This window comes from Habropoda laboriosa, unplaced genomic scaffold, assembly GCF_001263275.1.
Source record: "Habropoda laboriosa isolate 0110345459 unplaced genomic scaffold, ASM126327v1 scaffold32, whole genome shotgun sequence".
NCBI lineage: Eukaryota > Metazoa > Arthropoda > Insecta > Hymenoptera > Apidae > Habropoda > Habropoda laboriosa.
Window position 1 is genome coordinate 726,157 of NW_017100135.1, and position 25,365 is coordinate 751,521.

At 37.8% G+C, this 25,365-nt stretch overlaps 1 protein-coding gene across 1 annotated transcript in view; it reads left to right on the forward strand.

Annotated features, from left to right (window-relative positions):
* LOC108578753 (patronin) overlaps window positions 1–25,365 on the forward strand; it is a 107,222-nt gene that overhangs the window by 60,687 nt on the left and 21,170 nt on the right. Inside the window, exon 2 of the mRNA XM_017942144.1 lies at window positions 13,979–14,074. Coding sequence (XP_017797633.1) covers window positions 13,979–14,074 — 96 coding nt within the window. The remainder of the gene's footprint in view (window positions 1–13,978; window positions 14,075–25,365) is intronic.

A 25,365-nucleotide genomic window follows, 5' to 3' on the forward strand; every position in this document is an offset into this window, starting at 1 on the left:
ACCTTTTGGGAGACCGAATTTGTTGTAAACAAATTCGATCCTCGGTAACGAATGTTTTATGGTCCCGAGTGTTTTTGGGACCTATTGTCCGAACGTCGGCACCTCGGTCTGGCGGCCAAATGTGACCAAGTGGCTTATTACTCTAATCCGCCGAACCGAGACTTCGTTGCGTCCTCATCAGGTCGCAACAGAGAATATCGAATAAAAATTTGATAAAAATTGAAAGACACAGGAAATAATTATCGAGAGCTATATGATCCGCGTACACGTAGTGGCAGAATTTTCACGGTGCTTTAATCCAAGACGCGCCTCGATCTACCGAGTCGAGTGGAGCCGACTCGCGAGAGGAGAATGCATTTTATCGCACGGGTTCCATGCAGTGAAACGCGACACGCTGGTAATCGCATCTTTACTATCCCCTTACGGATAACGTTATATCGCGATTAGAGTTGCCTTATTGCCAGGCCTAACCGCGTCTAAGCCATTCAAGCGCTCCAAATAGCATGATAAATTCGCGCACCTCTCGCTTTCCCTCCCAAACACGAAAGAAAGAGAAAGAATATTCAAAAAGCTCTTTCTCTTGTGCTGGGGAGAGACGAAGAGCTTTCTTTGATTCTCTCCCTCCCCTCTCTCCGTCTTCTTTTGTACGTGGAGAGAGTGAAAGCTTACTTAGATTCTCTCTCTTCTCTGTCTTCTTTTGGGGAGGAGAGCTTTTTTCATCCTCTCCCTCTCTGTCTTCTCTTGTGCATTGGAGAGAGTGAAAGCTTACTTTGATTCTCTCCGTCTTCTCTTGGGAGAGAAAACTTTTTTCGATTCTCTCTCTCCTCTCTTTCTGTCTTCTCCTGTACGTTTGGGAGCGTTTTTCGATTCCCTCTCTTCCTCTCTCCTCTCTGCCTTTTCTTGTAAGGGGAGGGTGATTCTCTCCGTCTTCTCTTGGGAGAGAGAAACCTTTTTTCGATTCTCTCCCTCCTCTCTTTCTGTCTTCTCCTGTACGTTTGGGAGCTTTTTTCGATTCCCTCTCTTCCTCTCTCCCCTCTGCCTTTTCTTGTAAGGGAAGGGAGAGAGCTTTGGTTCTCTTCCTCCACTCTCTCCGTCTTCCCTTTTGTGTGGGGAGAATGAGAGCTTCCTTTGATTCTCTCCCTTCTCTCTGTCTTCTCTTCTGTGTAGAAGAGAGAGTGAGAGAGCTTTGATTCTCTTCCTCCACTCTCTCCGTCTTCCCTTTTGTGTGGGGAGAATGAGAGCTTCCTTTGATTCTCTCCCTCCTCTCTCTCCTGTCTGTCTTCTCTTGTGTGTAGAAGAGAGAGTGAGAGCTTTTTTTGATTTTCTCCCTGCTCTCTCTCCTCTCTGTCTTCTTTTGTGTGCAGGAGAGCTTCGAGTTCTCTCTTTCTCTGTCCTCCCTGCCTTCTCGTGTGCGTAGGAGAGTGTGAGAGCTTTCTCTGAGTTCCCTCTTTGTCTCTCCTCTCTGTCTTCTCGTGTGCGTGGTGAAAAAGAGACAGATTCAAAGAAAGCTCTCTCCGCAGGTGCGTGCAGCTGGTTTCGACGATCGTTACACATTCTGCAACAAAGTTCTCTCACAGAGATTCCGATTGATTCACGTCTCTTCACAAAAGAGACTGCAAAATGATACTTTTTGTGTTCCACTGGCTAAAAACAGACGTTTTATCCTAATGGATCGAAGAGATGTTTTCCCGGTTTTTGCATCCTCTAAATTTAATATGCTAACTCTCTCCCTGTAACAGGTTTTTTTGTAACATAAAAATGGACGAAGTTTGAGAGCTATCGAGGTACAGCGATGCGAGAAATTGGAAACTACCAACGCGATTTTTTAATACCACGTTTTCTACCACCGACAGAGAGACCATATTTCGCGGGCAAATAAACCGATCGATTCGAATCTTCGATATTTCGAAAAGAGCTTCTATAAAAAATTGCGCAAATTCAGTTCTTCCTGGACCCATAAAGTAAGAAAAAACAGAACGAATACCTTTTAGCTTCGAAGACTAATTTTGTTAGTTTTCAACTCTTCCCTTTTTCCCAAATTTCACGAATATCAAAGCTACCTTTATCTTTATCATATAATAACACTAGTTTCGTTCGAATTTTCTTAGTTATTTCGCAAGCTAACTGAATTTCTCCGAAACGATCCGAATTAAACGTTTGTTACAAACAAAAACACAATTACACATAATACAAAAAGTGTCATATCGATATTTCTCGTTTGTCGAATAGATTTATAGCGAATATTAATTTCTCTGCTGTGTGAATTAAAACCTTCAAATAAATCGAAAAACACGATACACATTTTACCTATATTTCATATCTAACGTTTTGCATATCTGATTGAAACTTCTATCCATCTTTCTGCAATTCAATCGTAAATTTCCCACGAACAATTTCAAAAATTAGAAATAAAAATGTATCAGCATTTAAACATCCTTATAATATCAAGTTCTGTCCTAAAATTAAGAAAAGTCGATCGTCGATCCTCCTTTCCTTTCATTGCACATGTAAAAATTACTAAATATTTGCAAAAGATCCTTCTTGATCACACTGATCACAAAACTGATTTAACGTACGACTTAATTTTCGTTGATAAAAAAAAAACGGTCTGTCCGTCTCAAGACTGTTGACATCGTCGCGTTTCCACGACGTGTGCAGTCGGCGAAGTCGCTCGTTGTTATGATCTTTGTAACAATGCCGCCGATAGGCACATCAAAGGTGCGCCGACTCGCTCTACGCGTTCTTACGTAGCAAATAAGGGCAATTCGATCTACGTAGATTTAGATCCAATCGATCTTATTCAGAAAAAGGACGTAGTTAGTGTCCTCTAATTTTAATAACAATTTTACGTAACATATCTAGCAAAGCACCGATAGATACAGTTCTTGTTGACTATTGCACACGAGACGAGAGCAAATTAGAGTGATGTGGAGGTTAGAGTTGGCGCAATTTAGGAAATGGGTTATGTCAATAGCTTCTGTCCTCTTGATTTCAATTAGCTCGTTAGATTTATGCGATGAATATTAAAAGTATCGAGAGATAGATGGATGTAGTTCGTGCAGATATAGTTTGTGTACTCTTTGTTGAATGTGTAGTGAGATTGAAATTGAACAGGGGTGAAAGTTGGAATTAGTTAATTTTTGAAAATATTTTAGGAAAAAGGTTCAATTTTGATAAGTTCGTATTTTCTAATTAATTTGAATTAGTTAATTCGAGGAATATTTTTCGTTTGTCGACTGTTTGATGTAATAGTTTCACGTGTGATAAGGCTACCGGAATTTTAATAACAAAGTTGTGCGTCAGAGAAACTGGGAACTTTGTTTCCACGAATTTTGTAGTGGAATTAAAAGGTTTGTTGAAAAAACAGTTCTGTTGAAGCTTGTGTTAGCGTCGAGTTCTCTATAGAGGAGAGGCGGCGACTTCTAAGGGTCGCGGGTCCTTTGTTCACGCATCAGCGATAGAGAGTACCGATCTCAAAGGTACGCGCGTGTGACCGATGACGCGAAGTCATGGTGCTGCCTAGCCAGGTGTAAAGCGTTAAGGGTGTTCTCGAAGGATCTGGCCACAGAGTGAGGAAAATGCGGCTTTTTCTGGTAAGAGGACCAGGAGAGACGGCAAGGAACCTTCAGAGAATACGCATCTACATAGCAATCCTTATATCTAACATATGTACCTTGGTACGTGTAGCAAAGGTAAACAAGTTCTCCAGATTTAATGCAGATTTCTATCGACTTGAATCGATTAACATGTTGATGGATGAAAACGATCGATTTTATCTGTCGAAGACACTTTTCCTATTTTTTCTCCTCTTCGAAAATTCAGCGTCCTCTTCTTATTCAAATGAACCGAATAAAATTAGAAGCGAGAACTAGTAAGACAGCAAAAAATCCATAAACCACCCTTGGATCAATTTTTTTTACCAATTTATGTTAATTATGAAAATTTAATTTTTTTTCCACTCGGGAAACTTTATAATTATAATTTGAATTTACATTTAATTTCATGGACGATGAAAAAGATTCTCGGTTATTTCTAATTCTTCGAACGAAATATTTTCACGGCAAATTCGCGAGAAGTTCAAACGTTGAGATTGTGTGTACACGTTAAGAGGCGTGGTGTCTTGTAATTTTCGTGATGCTTTTCGGATTTAAGCTGCGCTTTGGAATTACTCCTTTTAGAAATTATTAAAATGGATGTTGGCACTCTCGTCACAGCTCTCTTAAATGTGCGTCTGTGCGTCTCTTCTGTGTATACCGGTCGTTGGTTGAACGTTCAGAGTGCATCTTGACATAAATCCGCATGAAAGAGCTCGCGCGTTTTAGAACAGATTTCGTCAGTTTCGAAATTATTAAAGAAGATATCCGCTTCGCGGCGAGGCTAGCTCGACTTTTATTTTACCCGTGGCACACTTACGGTCTTCTTTTTAATGTACGAGTTTTCAAGGTTTCGCCGAGGTAAAATCTTTAGTAAAATTTAGGTAAATTTGAAATTGGGTTAATTTGGGTAAATTTCGAATAAGTTACAAAATGCAGAATTTAACGGAATTTACTATTTTTATTTTTTATTCGCATTTGTTTGAAACGAATAAAATTTATAAAGGAGTTGTATTTCTTAATAAATTAATTTGATGATCACAGAAGATGGAATTTTTTAAGTATTTCTTTCTGTACTTTATGTGCATTGCAGCATCGGCAGATGTTTCATTTTCGAAAAATTCAAAGTCAGTATGCACGATAATTATATTTGAGAGTAGAAAGTGCAAACTTGGAGTACGCTTTGCAAATGGGCCGTAAAATAACACAGCTCGTTCTCGTTCGTTTAAATAACGCTTTTACGGTTCTTTTACTTTAGACTGTTTGAAGATCGACGTATAGTATGTCATTGGACATTTCCTGTGCTACTATGTATAATACAAGAATAATTGTTAAATATTTCTCTTGGGGAAATACAAATTTAATTCAATTTTGAATAAATTCAACAATAAAAAGCCTGTTATTAATTATTTCATAATTAGATAAAATATCAACTATAACGAAAAAGAAATTCCATAACAGCGAAATATCAAATATTTAATAATTAGATATTTAACCCTTTGAAACAAAGGAAAAGAAGTGTTGTTCGGTAGCTCTGTAATTATTTTCATAGTGTGCACCGGCACTTAAATCGAAGAAATTTGGGAAAAATAAAAATAGTTGTTTTTTTTAAGCAAAAATAAAATTTATACCTTGCGGTATTCTTGTAAAATACTCTTCTCGTAAATAGTCTTATAAATCGTTGTCCAGACACTCTGGACATATCCACAATGACTCAACGATACGATTACTAAAAGGGTTAAAATATTCTACAAAAAACGAGAAGCTTCGTAAGAACGAAATATCAAAAATAGCTGTGCGATATTGTAAAGGGTTAGAAAAACTCTACCTTAAAAAAAAAATAAAATGGAACCTCCTCCTTTTATCTCTATTTATTTTGAAGCATTCTACGTAATAGCTCCTTATTTGAAGCTTCTTCAGTGCAAGAAATGTGTCTAAACGTCCAAAGCTCGATCGAGTTCAGCGAAACTGAACGACCTCATAGTGGACACCATAGCCAAGGATCCTCGAACCGAAACGACGCGACGTCCTGATGGAATCGATCCATCCTGTCTCTCTCTCTCTCTCTCTCTCTCTTCCTTTCTGTGTCGCGTCTGTGATGCCGTGCTCCATGTCGTATAACAACTAGTTGTTAGCGATGACACGGCTTCTTTTTATAGACGAGCGTAAACGTCGTGCGCACGCACGCGTGCCCGTTTTCTCCGCGCGTTAATGCTTCTGTGCACGGTGCACGTGCACAGGCCACAGAGGATGCATCAACTCGCAGACGTCGTCTGCAACCGTTTCCAACGCCTCGAGCAAAAATATTTTTCTATTTCTCGCGACGCGACCAGACCAGACGCGAGTGTTTGCCTCGGAAAAAGTGTTTTATGCAATTCTCAAGGTTTTATGAAAAGATGCTTTGATCAATTTCGTAGGGATTTTCTGTTTTTAGAGATGCTTTAGAGGTTATGTGCGTATTGTAAAATTCGCGTGATTGATATTTGTGGAGAAGGAAAGTTTTATTGTAATTCCCAAGGTTTTATGAAAAGATGCTTTAGAGGTTATGTATGTGTTATAAAATTCGTGAGATTGATGTTTGTTGAGAAGGAAATTTGAAAGGAAAGTTTTATTGTAATTTCGAAGGTTTTACGAAAAGATGCTTGGATCAATTTCATAGGGACTTTTTTTTAGAGATGCCTTAGAGGTTATGTATGCATTACAAAATTATTTGTAGAAAAGGAAAATTGAATAATTATTACGAAATGAACAGGAGTAAAAATGTTTGTCCATTTCTCACGAGTGTTTGCTTAGAAAAAGTGTTTCAGGTAATTTCGAAGGTTTTACGAAAAGATGCTTGGATCAATTTCATAGGGACTTTTTTTAGAGATGCCCTAGAGGTTATGTATGTATTACAAAATTCGCGAGATCGATGTTTATAGAAAAGAAAATTTCAAAGGAAAGTTGAGTAATTATTATGAAATGAACATATAGGTAGCAAGAGTACTTTCAGATAATTTTACTAGAACAAATTACGATATATCCCTGTGTGGAAAGAACTTAATGTTGCATGATGTTCTTCTTCTCATTTAGAAAGTTTGATCGTGTATTTTATCGCGATCTTTAAGGAAACCTAGTAAAAGCTTGTTCGTCAGATATTCCACGGCCAAAAATTATTCTTTAAACATAACTGTAATCGCACGTATTTTGAATATTTACATTTCCCGCGAAAATTGCAACGTAAAAGAAGAGTTTAATCAAAAGTTCTGGTAATTGATAATAAAATTTCTGATACATTTTTCTAAGGAAATAAAACGAATGTTATTTCTAAAAATTCCTATTATGGCATAGAAGACACGAGCTTTTTGGACAGTCACACGAAATCATCTCCTTTAAGCGTTAATCCCGTGAAATTACAACGCAGTTCTAATTAAGTCAAGGCTATTACGTTATCTAGAAATCAACTTAAAACACAATCAACGATTTTGTCTCGAGTGTACGAGTGCCAGAGTAATTACAAGAAAAAGTAGTTTCAATTAACGAAAACGATTAGTCGGAAAAGGTAGAATGAAAGTAGTCCTCCGTGATGTAAAATCTATATGTATATCGAATACCGATAAAATCGTTGCTGTTCGATGTTGAAAGTAAGTTAGATTGAAATAAAGTAGATCGAGTAAATGAACGATCCTGATAATGGATGTTACTGGAAACACTTTAGGCTTTTGTCGTGAATTTTAACTTATGCTGCTGAAAGCCAACTAAGAAACGCGTTCCTAAGAAAGATTTCTCTCAGGTGTAAACTGAAAAGCTGTTGTAATATATTCAAGATTCGTTCTTCGTTGCGTCGAGTTTCTTTCTGGTACTGATTTCGAACGAAACACATTTTATCGTGGAATTATCTTCTTTCTGAATTCGATCTCGAGTGTACTGGAATATTTATCATTTGCGCTTAATATGTACAAATTTATAGAGGTACAGATATCTTCCTTTGAATTTTTAAAAGTAACGATTTCTATAAGAGAAATTTTCTTTTATTTTATCTTTCTCACCTTTATCTTTTCTCTTGCCTGTCAACCGAAAGCTTGTAATTATATTCAAGATTCGTTGTTCGTCGCGTCGAGTTACTTTCTGTAATTAATTTTAAACGAAAGCTCGCGTTATTTTACAATTTTCTACCTTTCGAATGTATAGGAATTATTTATAATTTATGCGTAACACGTAAAAATCTACGTACATCCTCCTTTCAATTTTGAAAAGCAACGATTTCTACAAGAGAAACTTTACCATTTCCGACGTATTTCGTCCTTTATTATCGAGTTTCCAACAAGTTTCACAGTTTATCATCGAAAAGAAATTTCTCTTCGATTCTGTCACGTGTAATCCAATCACTGTCCATAAATGCGTGAAAATTTTCCTGGCAAATTTCTGCAAGCCTCGCTACATTCGTTGAAAATCGCCCAGCCGCTTCGAACCAAGCCTCAATTACGTGATCGCGTTCGAAATGACGATCCATGACTCGAATATTTATTCCAGACGATTATATAGATCGTTATTCCACTCGAATAATCATGCCTATAGGTGAAATGGTTGTGTAACAAAAACATAGGCACTCGTTTGAAGAACGCCATTGGCTAACGCCAGCCTCGAGGATTCGTTTTTATTGCGCCCCGTATTTTCCGCTCGTACGTTTGCTCCTCTCTCTGTGCAATCTCGCGAAGATTCAAGGATCGTTCGTTCGTTTTTGTCTCGTTGCAATTTCTCATTCGTACTTGAAATTATGTGCTCTCGATTGGGAATTGATTTTTGCCGCGGCATTTAACGTCGAAGATATATACGGGCGAGGTTATTTCAAACGAAGACACGGGGAAACTCTTTTTTCTTTTTCGAATGAATAACTTTTTTTTTTTATTCTGGAACAGTATAGTGGTGTAGTATAAGTATTGCAATTCTCAATGAGAATTCTTTGCTGTAGAGTCATTGTGATAAAATTTTTGCAGAGTACTGATAATTAAATCTAATCTTGTCGGTAAAGTGGAAATCTGTCTCTGTTTGTTGGAAGATTTTGGAAAGTAAGTGATTTAAAGATATGTAAATTTGAAATGAAATTAACAAGCTAAATTTATCGATATCAGAGAGAAAAGATAATTGAATATTTTATTTTTTAATATTTGAAAATTTATAACATCGACGTTTAATGTAAGCAGGATAACATAAAGAGTATAATTATTTATGCATCGGAGGCGTTGTGCAATTTCCATAAATTAAATATACAGTTGTTGCGTTTTATGCTTCTATCGTAGCAAGTTACGTTTTCTGTATTTCAATTACAAGGAAGGAGGTGACTCGTGCAATTCCTGCAACGAATATATCAGGAAGAAGAAGAAGAAGAAAAAGTATCATTTCCGATAGCAAATGTGCGCGAACGTATTTCACCAGGTATTTTCACGGAAAATTTGAAAAGTATCTATTCTCCTATCACCTTCTACAATTTCGCCTGCTATTAAATTTGACAAGTGGAATTTCTGCTTCCGCGGAGACACCCTCCCTTTTTGCAATTTTACGGACGGTGATATGCACTTTCACGGTTTATTTAACAGTTTCGTCATTTCGGATGAAAACTGATCGTCCCCCGGGAATTTACTCGTAACTCAATGAATCTTGCCACGCCTTCCTCGATTACGCTCGACCCGCGGTGAAAATAACATCTGATAACGATTAAGAATCGCTATTTCGTAACATTTATGAAATCGACGATGGAATCGTTTTATTGTGAATTCAGGGAAATCTAAGATTGTTCACTTTCCCCCTGGAAACTTGGAGTTTTGTTAAAAAAAAAGAATTTTGAGCGAGTATTTTTTTTTTTAGATTTTTGCAGTCTATTGTGGAAATATTTTATTTTGTTATTTCGAGAAAATTTGGGAACTTCTCGTCTTTTGGAATTTGGGAGTAAAGATTATTGGCAATTTTCTCTCGGAAAATGATGACTTGTTAATTTGAAATTTCACGATTTTTATTGTAAATTCGGTCATTTTTGAAGACACAAAAGGAGACGAATTTTGATTGCAAAGACTGTGTCTGAAAGGAAAATCCAAGTGTGATCTTTACGTGCAAAATGTGAATCTTGAAAATGGTCGGAACGGCACTTATTCAAAGTTCCTAACGGAAGAAAAAGAAAATGGGAAAAATTCTGTGTTACCATTTACATTCTGTGCTAATACGCATTCATAATTTATTTTCCATTCAAATTCTTCAGTTTTCATTTTCTAGCAAAACAGAAAGTGCAAACCTACGTGGTAAATTTTTACACGCCATTGCAGCTTAGTGGAATTCTAATTCCAATGTAATGGAAGTTTTTCCTCGACACGCGTGTTTCCTTCCTCAGTTACCGAAAGAGTTAGTAATTGATTACGTTGACACTGGTAACGAAAAAAGCGAAGTTCGTATTTGACGTTCATTTAATCAAGCGTAGTGCAACGTGTGTAAAGACAATACTGTTAAACGAATATTACGAAACGAAAACAACGATTCGTTGTGTAATTAACGGCTTTATTTTTGCACTTCAACTATGGGAGTTAAACTATCGAATGGAAGTATTTTCTTTTTTAGAACGAAATGCAATCAATTCGGAAATGCCTACGCAAATTTCAATCATCTTGTTGTGCAATTAGGTTGTAAAACTTGATATTTCACAATTTCCATTCTTCTGCACGCATATTTCGTTCGTAATTAATTTCTTATTTACTTAACGAACGAGAATCATTTGAAATGTACGAAATGAAGAATTTCTCATTGAAATTCTGTTCTTCGGAGAATAGAACAATTGCACACAATTTTCAAAATTAATATCTATATCATTAACTTATATTTGCTCTTATGTAAAAAATAGGGTATTAAATTAAGAGAAGATATTTGTCACCATAGCCAAAGAACGAAATGTATTTGGAATCTCTTTGAAATCGAACAATTACACACAATTTTCCAAATTTATACTTATATTATTCGTATTTTTTATATGAAAAGTAAGATACTAAATTAGGAGAAGGTATTTACGAGCGTAGCCAAGGAAACGTCAGGAATCCGTCGTCGTCGTCAATTCTGAATCGTTAAAGAGTGTCCCTTTTTACGCGTGCATTAGAAACTTCCTCGTTCCACGTTCATTTGCATAACAGAGGTGCAACTGTGGCCTCGCGCGGCCACTCCTAACTTCTGCAGGCCTCCAAGTTTCTGCATTCTCTACTTACTTGAAATTACCGTGGAAGTTGATCGAGTGTGCGAGATATCACTCGTGAGCGGTCATCTGGCAGACTGCGAACGAAGAATCGTCATGGTTATGCGGCAGAAATTCCAGCTTTCGACCGGGGGGAAATGAAATTACGCGTAGTTTAATGGGCTGTTAAGGAGCTATTGACATTTTTCTACAATTTCTCGTTTCCTTTTTACGTGCTCTTGGCGTCCGCAGAAAGTTTGCTGTTGTTTGAATTTTTAGGTGAATAGCTGAATTCTAAACGAGAAATTTCTAAGAATTTCAGATTATTTCTGCGGTCGAATTGCAGAATTGTCGAATTTTCGGAGGAGTGCGAGAAATATAATATTTTTGCAGTTTTCCTAATTTCAGAGTGCATCAATTTCAAATTTCGCTCAGCTATGAAAAATACAATTTAAATACACCTCGCGTCTTTTTCTAAATTAAACAGCACGGAGATGTGTTTTGCCAAATTCTAGATTTCATTTTTGAAGATTCTCAATTTTGACGAAAATTGGACAAACAATACTTACAAATTAATTCAGAAAAATATAAATTTGAAATTGATACGTTTATTTTAGTGTAAATAATTAATAATAAGTAAGAAACAAAAGGTTAGCTTGAAAACATTTTTCTTGCTCAAAAAATGCCCCAAGCTTTTATCGCTTATATCCTCGCCTGTCGTTCAGAATTATTATTGGCTATAAAAACGCAACATACGATGAATTTAGCATAAAACTGGGACCGTGAATGTATGTTTAAACATATTTGCCGGCAAATAGGACGTTTCACGGAGCATGCTTTCAATGCTCCAAGTTATCCCGAGGGATGAAGATGCATTGAATATTGAAGATCTTCGAGACCCACCAGTTCCTTTCAGCGACGTCAACGTCTTTCTAAAACGTTTATGCCACGACTCGATTATCTGACCCCTTTTCACGGTTCCTCGTAAATTTCCCTCCAACCAAAATTTATCTATTCGATAATGCTAAGTCTTCTATCTTTACGATCAACGCTGAATTTTGGTCTCCTATCTTTATCACAAACACAGAATTTACCATATTTCTGAAACATTTCGTTCACATCCTTCGCTAAATTTTAATTAATAAAAAATGTTGTCAGTTGAAATTAAGAGGAACTATAGTAAATTTTCTTCGAAAAATGAAATGTCACTTAAATAAAGATGACACGAGAGTGAAAGCGTTAGCAAATTATATTCTAAGTATACATATGATATAAACAATTCATCTTTAGTTTCTAAATTGTTGGTAGTTTATCGGGAAGCATTGTTACTTTTTCGAGGAGAAGCAGCTATTTCTGTCGGTCTTCGGAATTTCACGAACAACGAAAGACGATTTTCTGGACTGAGGTGCACGAAATGGGGCACAAAGCATCATTCGGGGTCGTCTGTTCCGAAGGATGACGACTATATAACAATGGTTCTGTCGGTCGATAACAATGATTGGCCGGACTTCGTTGACCCCCTTAACTTGTTCACGTTCCGAAGCCTCGCCCAATGTTGTAAATCGTGGCTCCTCTTCATCCGAAAAGTTCGCTCAGCGGCTGACCAATGCCGTAATAGATGCTGTTATCGTAATTAAACGCGAGGTCGCGCACGAACGTCCAATTAACTAATTCGTTTAATTTGTCATTTTTTAGATTGCTCCAAGTCTTGTGTTTATAAAGGAATTTGAGATTTTTTAAGTTGAGAATTGTGAAAGTTGAAAATTTGAAAAGTTGAGGACTTTGAGATTTGAGAATTTTGAAATTTAAGAATATTGAAAGTTGAGAATATTGAGATTTGAGAATTTTAAAAGTGGAGGACTTTGAAAGTTGAGAATTTTGTGATTTGAGAATTTTGCAATTTAAGAATATTGAAAGTTGAGAATTTTGAGATTTGAGAACTTCTAAATTTGAGAATTTTGAAATTTCAAAAGTTCTAACCTTAACAATTATATAAACATCAAGATTTTTTAACGTTCCACAGTTCCTCGGTGCAAAATCCTTCACACTATTCTCCCACAGTGTTCCATTCACTTACCAAATTTCTCCCCATTGAAATACGAAACTTTCTCGATAATTTTTCATTCACAAATGTAACATCCTTCCATAAATCATCCTAATCTTCCTTTACTTTGTTCCAACAACGTTACGAAACAGAATTTCACGTATATACAGTTTGAGTTTAACACACGGCAGAAATTCCGTTGGAAACTTGGCGTATCCGTCTCCAAAGTACACATTAATTGCGTGTCACAGCCCAAGTATTCGTCGTTGAAATAAATCGAGGAATTATGCAACATTCGTTAAGCGTTCGCGGAAGGAGATTGAAAATGTCTTTCCTCATCGGAGGTCGTTTGTTTATCGAGCCGGTGATGCAGGTCGATGGTTTTAAGGAAGGGCGTGGTACTCGAATCTTTTACTATACAATAAGGCGTGAAGAAGCGTCTCGAGTGGCTGGCAAAGTGGCTTATCTCATTGTTGGGCAAAAACTGTACGACATGTGAAGGTATAAAGGTGCGATGCAAGTGTGCCGCCGCCTGGTCGATTATTTTAGAAATACCACGCGGAAATGTTGCTGTTTGAATCACGAATTTGTAAAAAATTATAATACAACATCTTCAGGTATAATTTATTAATTTCTGCTTTTGGTAAAAATACGTATTGAATAATAATAATAACATGAAAAAAAATTCGTAAAATTAGGGATTTAACGAATGATTTTATACTGCCACTTGTTGCTTTATTTAACCAATTACGTTGTTATTGCATTTACCCGTTCATTATCTAATATCCGTATTGATATATCAATATGTGTTTACGAAGTGTTTAATGTAGGTTATTCGTGCATTTATTATTATGCACGTAAATTATAGAAAGCGCAAAGTGCATAGATCGAACAATTACTGTTTATGAGAATTACACGATCTTTATTATTGCTCGCACGTATTATCACACATGGAAATGTGATTCTTTGGAAATATAAAAAGGATCATCTAGATCCAATCTTTTCACAAGTTTCTATACTCTTCGTTTTGTGAATTTAAAATGTTAAATCAACATTACCATACTTTTGTGAGAATATCTTTAAGAATTAATCAATGGTACCATTTTTCAATGCTGAAAATAATGATTACTGATCTTTCCTGTTCTATTGTTGCAGGCCAAACAACGTGCCTCCGTAAAATGGCTCCTCTCGAAGGCGTACAACAATCGAGTGCCAGAAAACCTTCGTGAGCCGTATTATGTCGATCATGAGGTACGTAATCCCGAACTTCTGCGACGTACGCGTCACGTTTCACATTGTAATCACGAGACAAGAATGAACTTCTCGTTATCGCTATTTCAACTTATCATCAACACCTAATCTTTATTTAAATATTCAAATTTTCAGGAAGATTTAGTACCTTTTTATAGATCTACAGGCACGCGCACATTGTTAATAAACTTAATAAATCGACGAACGATACTTGCAATTATTCTAATTATTTTACGTCACGTTCGCGTTCTTCTGTTTTACAAAATTCTTTACATTGTAATTTCAGTTAAATAGCAGTTGTACTATGACGTAAGAACATGCTCTCGTCCCTTTAAAATAGATTTTTAAGAATTTTTAATTTCACGAAACATTTTCTTTCTTATTTTTGAAAATTCGATTATTCGTCTATTTTATTCTAACATTTTCTTACCATAAATTTGCTCTTATGTTAATTTTGTCCCTTTAGAATAGATTTCAAGAATTTTCCATTTCCACGAGTCCTTTTAATTCGACAAAACATTTGCTTCTCCCATCCTTGAAAATTTGTATTCCAATATTCCTTGTCTATTTTATTCTACTATTTCCCTATCACAAATCGTACCACTCTCCATCAGAAACTTCCTTCCAGTTTCGTTGTCGATGTTAAAAAAAAAAAGAAATCCACTTGAAATTCATAATCTCAGTAGCCGAGTTACTATTGTCCATCGCGATTAAATTGTAATTTCTCCGAGTGTGTTCCATTTCACCGACCGAAAGATACGCGCCGGAGGAATGTGAACGATAAAAGCACCGGCTCCCTTCTCAGCCTTTTAAGATGTCCTGAAAACTCTTTTGTGGCACACATCGTTATTTCGCGACGGAGAAAACCGGCGGCGGCGGCCGTACCGTGAAAGGCATACAAACTTGACGGGCGTTCGCTCGAGAACCGCTAATAAAGTTCCATGAAAAGGATTCTCCTGCCGAACTTCAATAACGAGCACGGAAACCTCGAGAAACTTTCTGGGAAAAAACATAGATATTAGCTGAGGAGAGAGCTTGCGTATAGCAAGCGGGTCGGTGAACTAGGACTGTGCGAGATGTACTGGGGATACGTAGTCGGAAAAATGGAGGTTCATGAATGAAAATCGAAGAATTTTACGTTGGTGATATATGGCACAGGTGCAAAGAGTAGTTTAGAATCTTCGCTGGAGAAGTCTGTCTGATTTTTTAATCAAATTTCAAATGTGCTTTCATTTTAAAGTTTAGTAATAAAAAATACTAAGAAATGGCATTTATTTTTGTCGATAATAACGCGTGAATTGTCTGTTTTGTTTTCCTTGAAAGGATATTTCTGTTACATGAAATCTCTAAACAAGTGTTTTTTTTTTTTTTTAAATTTCGAAAGTAACATCCTTTACAACGAGAAATAACTAAGAATGGTATTTATTTTGAATAACAATATTAAGTGTGAATTATCTCCTTTTTTCTTTCTGAAAGGATGCTACTGTTACTTGCATCAAATCTCTGAGTAAATGTTGATAGCAGTGTGCTATTTATACTCGTCGTCCAATAAAGACATTTATACTCGTGTCACTATCATTTACGATCGATCATAGATTTCATTTAACCAATTGATCAATTGAAGAAGTAGAGAGAGTTTTTTCCGTACACATATCTAGCAGACAATGTCCTTGTTGCTATTTACCAAAGATATTTTCTTATCAGATTACTTCACCGAATTATTTCTGAAGATAAGAGAATATTTCCAAGGAAAAAATTGCATTTTTCGAGAAGACAGAAACGTTATTTCCAAAATTATTTTGTATCTTTCAAAATTAACTTTTATCAGATAACTTTTATTTCAACGATGACACATACTCGCGGATTCCGAATTTACAAGGCGCGAACTTCGCGAAGGGAAGAGACGTTGTGGTTTTCTGCTGTGTACTAGATCGACCGCTCTTAACTATCCTCGCTTGGTTCCTATAATGACGAGGAAGGGATTTTTCGGGTGTGCTTATAAGGAAGGGATTAAGGGGGAGAAGGTGAACTTGATTCTGGTGACGAATCGTTGGACAGGACTATGAAGGGACAGTCAGCGGTCGGATGAGTAACTTGTTTTTCGGCGTTACGGGGTTCATCTTGAGATTGACTTGGTGACTCAATGTCAGTAGGCGGTTGGTTGTCCAAAAATTTCAATAGCAAACACATCTTTGTATATTCAAATTTCAATCTGCGTGCGTATGCCAATATGAAAATTTTGCGAGCTGTTGCAAGAAAGCGCGGGAAATTCAATGGATTTCAGAAGAGTTTTCGAAAATTCTGTGCTGAATAGCGAAGTGATTCACACTAGTTTTCCCCAAGGGTGTGCCTAAAGTGAGTTCAAGTATACGTTCCTCGATGGAAACGCAGACAGTTTGGTCTGATTTCCGAATTGTGCACAGACCGCTGAGTCAACCGTTTGCCTCTATTGTCGCGAAGATTCTGTTCTCGATACATCATTTCTCCTGGACTATCTTTGAATTATGTTCTGGCACGTATTTTTCACACTCGCCGATTCCCTTACGATATTAGAACACGACCATACAGAATACTTTTCCTCTTACAGTGAAACCTATGTATTAACCCTTTTATCTGCCTGCGGGGAACGTATAGAGAAAATCTCGTTTCTATATCTCTTACGATTAAAAAAAATAACACTCTTCTCTTGATTCCTAAAAATTTAGGAAGACTGTTCGTAATTTTTAATCGTACAGTCACGTGCAAAATATTACAAAAAATTTTAGTGTCGTCTGCAAAGGATAACGCAGACCATCCCTCGAAAGTTTAATTGCACCCGTTCAAATACAGTAAAACTGAAGGTAACTTCTCTGTTGAATTCGACGAACGAAATTTCATTGGCTTGAATGAAATAAATTGAATTACATCGTACTTTTGCATTGCGTAATTAACCCCTTGCGATCGGCACATTTCTCTGGTGGGACTACTAGCTAGTCGGAGCAAATTTAGATTTTCAAATATATAAGGATATTGAAAAACATGGAATATTTTGAAACTGATATATTTTGCTTAATATTAGTTATAGTGCATAAAAATGAAACGTTTTAACCCTTTGCACTCCTCGCAATTTTTAAGATGACCTACCAGAAACTCTGAATCATTTTTACTGTGGGCTACCAGCTACTCCGAGACTATTTACAATGGCACGAGTGCGCCTCTGTGGAAGATACTTCGTAGGCGTGCAATTTTTCTTAAAAATATACCTTACAATGTCGCCACGGCGGCGACAACGGAGTGCAAAGGGTTAATTTTTGTAATTTTCCAAAGTATGATACTTGACAAAACAATCACCGATATGAAGCCCCTAGGCAAGGAATTCTCTAAAACGTAACAAATGCTTAGAAGAGGGATTGTAAAGAGTAATTAATATATGCAATACACACTGTGGCGACCGCCACGGGGGGGCCACGCACTTAGGCCTGGCGACTCTTGGCCCTTGAGGACAAGAGTATCGCCTAGGCAATGCAGGCCCGCGCCTCCACTTGCTGGGACTTTCCCAGGGAAAAGGGGCTACTTAAGGGAGGCCTTTTGTCGTAGACTCGCGTCGCCTACACCTCAAAATTAGGTTAAGCGTTATCGGATTCAAATAAATATATTTTTATTGAACAACTTGCGCGAGTAATTACTTTACACCACGTCAGTTCCAAAACACAAAACAAAGATCATGCCGCCATAGCGGCGACACCGATTTCAAAGGGTTCAACTTACGAGTGATAGTGTACACATCTTCCCCAAAAGTAATTGCCTTACCTAAATACCTCCTCTTGAGCAACAAACAACCATATTTACTGATTTTTACAAATTCACAAGTGCATCGAAAAAATTCCTATAATATACAAAAAGTTTCTCGAAATAGTCTAATCTAAGTCACCCAGTACGTGTATACAAATTCGTATCGACTATTGTACCAGCGCGATCGTGTCTTACGTTTCACGTGCAACCTGTACGTGAAAGCTTGGCTCGTGTGTCGTGGTTAATCCAGTTAAGCCAATCGAATTACCCCGCGATCGTGTCCGCGTTCGACCTCTTTCGACGTGTCCAGTAAATCATGGAGCTACCGTGAGACGACGAGTGTTCACCCGTTCGTGTTCTTCGTTTCACTCCTTTACGTGTCGATATCCCAGGATGCATATAATCGACGAGGTTCCTGAAATTTCCATGCGAACGGTGTCCCGCGGCCATCGATTCCGCATTTCGTCACGTTCGAGACTCCTGACCGGGAAGAGAAGGTTCTTTAAGGTGCACCGATGCCGCCAGGTGAGAGAGAGAGACCCTTGAACTTCGAAAGTGCGATCGAACGCGGTTCTACACGAAAGTAGAATGAAGTTTTGGTGAAAAGGAGGACGTGCCGCCGCTGGTGCTCTCTGCGAAAAACGTTCGTGACGGGGAAGACCGAGCGGATTGTTTCGAAGGTTTCTTCGTTACGGATTTCAGGGTTCTTCGAGAGGTCACGTGAGGCTTAGGAGTTCGCTTCTAATTAGAAATTGAGACAGTGAGACGTTGCTCGGTGTGTTTGTTGGGGAAATGAAAGTTGTGGGTTTGGTGGTTGAGGGAAAATGGCGTCTAGATGGTACGAGGAGACATTTTGATGAGTGCATTTGCATGGACGGTGCGAAATTTTAACCCTTTCGCTACAGCGAAAATATTTATCTTTTATTTTTATGGCCTTGTAAAGGATATTTGATTTTAGGAATAATCTTAGAAAAAGGACAGTATTGCATTTTGATCGGTAGATTTGCTCGAATAGTATGAAATTTTAACCCTTTAACTGCAGCGAAAGGGTTAACGAAGTTACCAGTTTATTTGGTTCTCGAATATTTCTTTTGAAATTTGTTTTTAGCGACGTAAAGGATATTAGATTTTAGGAATAGTCTTGGAAAGAGGACAGTATTAGGTTTCGATCGGAAAGTGTGAATTTTTAACCCTTTAACTGTAGCGAAAGGGTTAACGAAGGTACTAGTTTATTTGGTTCTGAAATATTTCTTTTGAAATTTTTTTAGCGACCTAGGAGGATACTTGATTTTAAGAATAATCTCGGATAAATCACAGCATTGCATTTTGATCGGTAGATTTAAAATTTTAACCCTTTCGCTACAGCGAAAATATTTATCTTTTATTTTTATGGCCTTGTAAAGGATACTTGATTTTAAGAATAATCTCGGATAAATCACAGCATTGCATTTTGATCGGTAGATTTGCTCGAATAGTATGAAATTTTAACGCTTTAACTGCAGCGAAAGGGTTAACGAAGATACCATTTTATTCAGTTGTCAAATATTCCTCTTATTTTCATTTTTATAACGACCTAAAGGATATTAAATTTTAAGAATAATCTTGGAAACAGGACAGTATTACATTTGATCGAAAAGCGTGAATTTTTAACCCTTCAACTGTACCGAAAGGGTTAACGAAGATACCATTTTATTCAGTTCTCAAATGCTCCTCTTGTTTTCATATTTATAACGACCTAAAAGATACTCGATTTCAAGAATAATCTTGCAAAACGTGGTTCCTTACTTGCAGTTGTATCAATTTCTTTTTTTCACGAAAGGAGGATAGTGTAGCGAAGGATGAAAGTAATAAGAATATTCTAATTAACAAGTAAGGAAAATTGGAACAAAGCTCTCTTGTGGATTCTCCTCGCTAACGAGACAAACGCGCTGAAACCACGATACTCTTTGTTCGACGATAATGAATTCAGCCACGATAAATGTTACAACCTCGATCCACGATCTCTCTCTCTGCCTGGTATCGCTTGATTAACCGGCAAAAATTCCTCTTTCATTAATAACCCCCCATTTTTTTCCTCTCTTCTTCCCGCACGAGAAACACCAATCTTCCTCCATAAACCATCGTCTCTCTCGTCCTTTTCACACTTGAACTTTCGTACGAATAATCAGTCGCGTAGTCTTCACTTTCCCTTTAAAGTCAAAGGTGTTATCCGACGATGATTATGACTCTCTTGGAGAAACAATGGAGGAGAAGCTGGCTCATCTCCAGCGAGTCGTTATCGCGTCGCGGCTTTCTTCGCCTCTGCGAACCAGGCCTGAGCATCTGATAATTGATCGTTTCGACCATTCTTCCGCCTCTTTCTCCCACTTCGTTACTTTGTCTACTGTTGTTCTTCGTTTGGAAGTCTCTTTTGTAAGAAAAATTCAAAGGCATGGGATCTCTATGGAAAAATATTTTTTGGTACTTGAAACCTCTTGCGGGACGATTTTCTTGAAGTTAGTAAAGAATGATCTAACTTTTTATGTAGTTACATTTGTATTCATGTTGAAACGATAGCAATTAAACTGCTTTCCTTGGGGGATTGTGTTTTTCATATTTTCTCTATCACAAATATTGGAATTTTTGGGAAAACTAAATGTATACATTTGCGTCAGTGTTTCTGAATAGGTTAAAAATCGTGTATTGCCTCTGAATTGTCTTCGTTAGAATCCAGGGATATTCCTTCCTTTTATACAAAAAATTCACGGTCCGCCAAATTATTATCTCTCGATAACGAAGACTGAACGCAAAGAAGGCATTAATTGCCAACAATAAAAACTAAAAGAGCTCAATTTTTCGCAAAAAAGCAGCCGATGATATACGTTTCTGTGCAAAACAGCCGATAACGCTTGCACGGGAAAGTTCGCCGTTTGATTTTTCCTCGTCACCCTTATCGTCCCTCGTTCCCTTTGTTCTCCGCGTCGTTCACCTTCCTTTGTAGGCCGTGCCTTTTTCACCCGGCCTGTTTCCCGTTTATAGAGTCCAAGCCACGTCAGTTGCTCACGAAACTGAAATTGTTTTCCCGACTTTCCATCGGCGTCGTCCGTCGACCGCGGTGTAACACGATCTCTGGTCCAGAAATGTTTGCCCCTGGAAACCGCGCGGTCGAATGGGATTCCCAATGGTATAGCAGTACTGCGCAAAGCTGGAAAGAAGTCCAGCGGAACGGCACCCTGCTCCCTTCGCCTGAAATCTCAACCTTTAGGTTTCTAGAGACACAGATTGACGTAGCAGTTGGATCTCCGTGTCGAAAATCTACCGTGGATACAGGAAATCTTGGGTACACCGTTGCTTGGAAGTTTGTTAGATCGTTGGTTGTTACTCTGTTTCACTTCGTCTTTGAAATTATGAAATTGGGAATTGTTGATTTGAAATTGTCGGTGCTGTATGATTCGATTTGTCGGTTGAAATAAATGGGAAGGGTTTGTCAAACTGTTTGAACTAGTTCATCGCCTAGGAATATGCAAGTTCTGAGAAACTGCATCGAAGATGGTGAAAAGTAGCGGAATGAAATGGTATATATATGGTTGAATGAATCATTTAAAGAAGGCTAGGAACTTTTGTTCTAATCCAATAGACGCGACTGTTCTGGCTAATGGCAAAAATACACGTGTCCTGTCTTTATGATTGTGTAAGAGATAGTGTGCCTATTGCACAGTAATCATAGTACTTCTCTGTACCACCTGACTCTCCTGTCACGCAATTTTAAATAATCCAATTCGTCGATGTTATCTTGTTGGCCAGTAATGACAATACTGTGCCTTATTTCTGCGATTGTGTTCGAGAATGACCCGTAACCGAACGAGACCCGCATTCTTTACGCCAGCAAATTTCTCATTCGCCATCTGACGCAATTTTAAATAATCTGATTCATCAATGTTATCGCGTTGATCAGTAATGACAAAAAGTGTGACCCATTTCCATGGTTGTGTCAAAAAGGGTGGACCTATGGGGATAGGGCCCAATCAGAGATTGTGTTTTTCATATTTTCTCTATCACAAATATTGGAATTTTTGGGAAAACTAAACGTATACATTTGCGTCAGTGTTTCTGAATAGGTTAAAAATCGTGTATTCCCTCTGAATTGTCTTCATTAGAATCCAGGGATATTCCTTCCTTTTATACAAAAAATTCACGGTCCGCCAAATTATTATCTCTCGATAACGAAGACTGAACGCAAAGAAGGCATTAATTGCCAACAATAAAAACTAAAAGAGCTCAATTTTTCGCAAAAAAGCAGCCGATGATATACGTTTCTGTGCAAAACAGCCGATAACGCTTGCACGGGAAAGTTCGCCGTTTGATTTTTCCTCGTCACCCTTATCGTCCCTCGTTCCCTTTGTTCTCCGCGTCGCTCACCTTCCTTTGTAGGCCGTGCCTTTTTCACCCGGCCTGTTTCCCGTTTATAGAGTCCAAGCCACGTCAGTTGCTCACGAAACTGAAATTGTTTTCCCGACTTTCCATCGGCGTCGTCCGTCGACCGCGGTGTAACACGATCTCTGGTCCAGAAATGTTTGCCCCTGGAAACCGCGCGGTCGAATGGGATTCCCAATGGTATAGCAGTACTGCGCAAAGCTGGAAAGAAGTCCAGCGGAACGGCACCCTGCTCCCTTCGCCTGAAATCTCAACCTTTAGGTTTCTAGAGACACAGATTGACGTAGCAGTTGGATCTCCGTGTCGAAAATCTACCGTGGATACAGGAAATCTTGGGTACACCGTTGCTTGGAAGTTTGTTAGATCGTTGGTTGTTACTCTGTTTCACTTCGTCTTTGAAATTATGAAATTGGGAATTGTTGATTTGAAATTGTCGGTGCTGTATGATTCGATTTGTCGGTTGAAATAAATGGGAAGGGTTTGTCAAACTGTTTGAACTAGTTCATCGCCTAGGAATATGCAAGTTCTGAGAAACTGCATCGAAGATGGTGAAAAGTAGCGGAATGAAATGGTATATATATGGTTGAATGAATCATTTAAAGAAGGCTAGGAACTTTTGTTCTAATCCAATAGACGCGACTGTTCTGGCTAATGGCAAAAATACACGTGTCCTGTCTTTATGATTGTGTAAGAGATAGTGTGCCTATTGCACAGTAATCATAGTACTTCTCTGTACCACCTGACTCTCCTGTCACGCAATTTTAAATAATCCAATTCGTCGATGTTATCTTGTTGGCCAGTAATGACAATACTGTGCCTTATTTCTGCGATTGTGTTCGAGAATGACCCGTAACCGAACGAGACCCGCATTCTTTACGCCAGCAAATTTCTCATTCGCCATCTGACGCAATTTTAAATAATCTGATTCATCAATGTTATCGCGTTGATCAGTAATGACAAAAAGTGTGACCCATTTCCATGGTTGTGTTAAAGAGGGTGGACCTATGGGGATAGGGCCCAATCAGACCCACGTTTCTTTCGAGGGACTTGTTTTGCACCGCCTGACTCTTCACGCAATTTAAAATAATCTGATTCGTTAATATTATCACGTTGGTCAATAGTGACAAAAAGTGTCCCATTTCCACGATTGTGTCAAAAAGGGTGGACCTATGGGGATAGGGCCCAATCAGACCCGCGTTTTTTTCGAGGGACTTGTTTTGCACCGCCTGACTCTTCACGCAATTTGAAATAATCTGATTCGTTAATATTATCACGTTGGTCAATAGTGACAAAAAGTGTCCCATTTCCACGATTGTGTCAAAAAGGGTGGACCTATGGGGATAGGGCCCAATCAGACCCGCGTTTCTTTCGAGGGACTTGATTTGCACCGCCTGACCCTTCATGCAATTTGAAATAATCCAATTCGTCAATGTTGTCACGTCAGCCAGTAATGTATGCCTTATTTCTGCGACTGTGTTAGAGAAGGTGGGCCTATAGGAATCTGACCCAATCAGACCCGCATTCCATCCGAGGAACTTCTTTCGTCAGCACAGTAGATTTGTTGGTTCGTATCTGCGGTTGTCCCTGGACAAATTCACCTTGGATGGTGTTTATGAAGCGTTTATTTCAGAAAAAAGAAACTGGTTCCTCTCCTTTGCTTCTTCGTTTTCATTCACCGCGAGGAGTCCCTCTCTCCTTTGTTCGTCGGTTCGTGAATTTAAATGGTCGTGCATAGCTGCGAGTTAATTGGCTCCGGCCACCGGAGAATACGTATGGATGTGTGAATGAATATATTAATGTAGATGAATAATTTGTTTACGGTATGTAAAGTAAGAAGGTGTAATGCCGCGTTTCGTTTTATGGAGGTCGAGGGAAATTGGTTTTTCATGGAAAAATCGTAATACTCGTCCTGTCAGATGATAGTTTTAATTTGTCCACGGAATTTAAATGCAGATATGCGGGTAGTTTTATTTATCATCGTGATATCCTACTTTTCTATCTTTTTTTAAAAGTTTTTTCATCGTGGCTTAATAAGTATGAAGTCATACTACGATATTAATCGAGTAGCGAGTAATTCTACATAAAAATAAAAGTTTGAGATATCTACAAGAAATAACTATAAAAAGTGTCACTAAAATTAAAATTAAAATTATACTGTTTAACAAGAATAATGTTACAATTCAAAATAGGACTGTTTTAACTCTTTTTTTAAGCATAAGCAATATTTCACTAGAGACCCTGAAAACCCAATTAGCTAAATTGTGAAAGAAAAAAAATTATAATTTATCGATTTAAAAAATTTCAAGTCGATTTGTTAGTTGTGTCACTCTTCTGTTAAATCGAAGGTATGTTCGTTCAAATAAATGTTTAAGATTTAACGAAATCCTAAAACAGGTATTCTTGGAAAAATTGCCGATCGAGCAGAATTAAATATTTATACCGATCGTACGAATTTACAAAATTTCTTAATATTCGCCTAACGACGTGATATTTTTTGCAAGTAGTTTTCTTGCGCGTTTTGTACGCAATGATTTCCTTGAGTCGACGCGTGTTATTTCACGATCGTTCAGCGACAATAGCCAGCGACCAGTGTCCCCATGTATTTCCGTTACCACGATGCATCGTCTCGAGTTCTTCGCGTTTCCGTGCGCCACGCCGGAAATTACGGAATACTAATATTTGCTCTCGTGTCTGCCGGATATTCTTATGCGGTTGCGGCCAACCTATGCGCTGCATGATATTGTGTTTCAAATTGCCGCCTCTCGGCCAGATCTGTTTTGACACAAATCTGATTTCCCCGAGGCAACCTGTTTCTTCTTTTTTCTCTGTTCAAATCTTTGCCATTCGAAGATATTCCGATTTAACTAGGTAATTCGATGTGATTTTTACCTGATTTAATCACGAACTGAGTTCTCTTTCTATTATTTCACAATCTTTCTGTTATTCCAATTTTTATTATCTTAAATTTTCCTATTCTAATTTTTATTATTTAAAATTCTTCTATTCCAATGTTTATTATTTTAAATTTTTCTATTATTCTAATTTTTATTTCGGCCGATTCTAAATACGACACACTACGAGAGGGAGTGACTTCTCATGAAAAACTA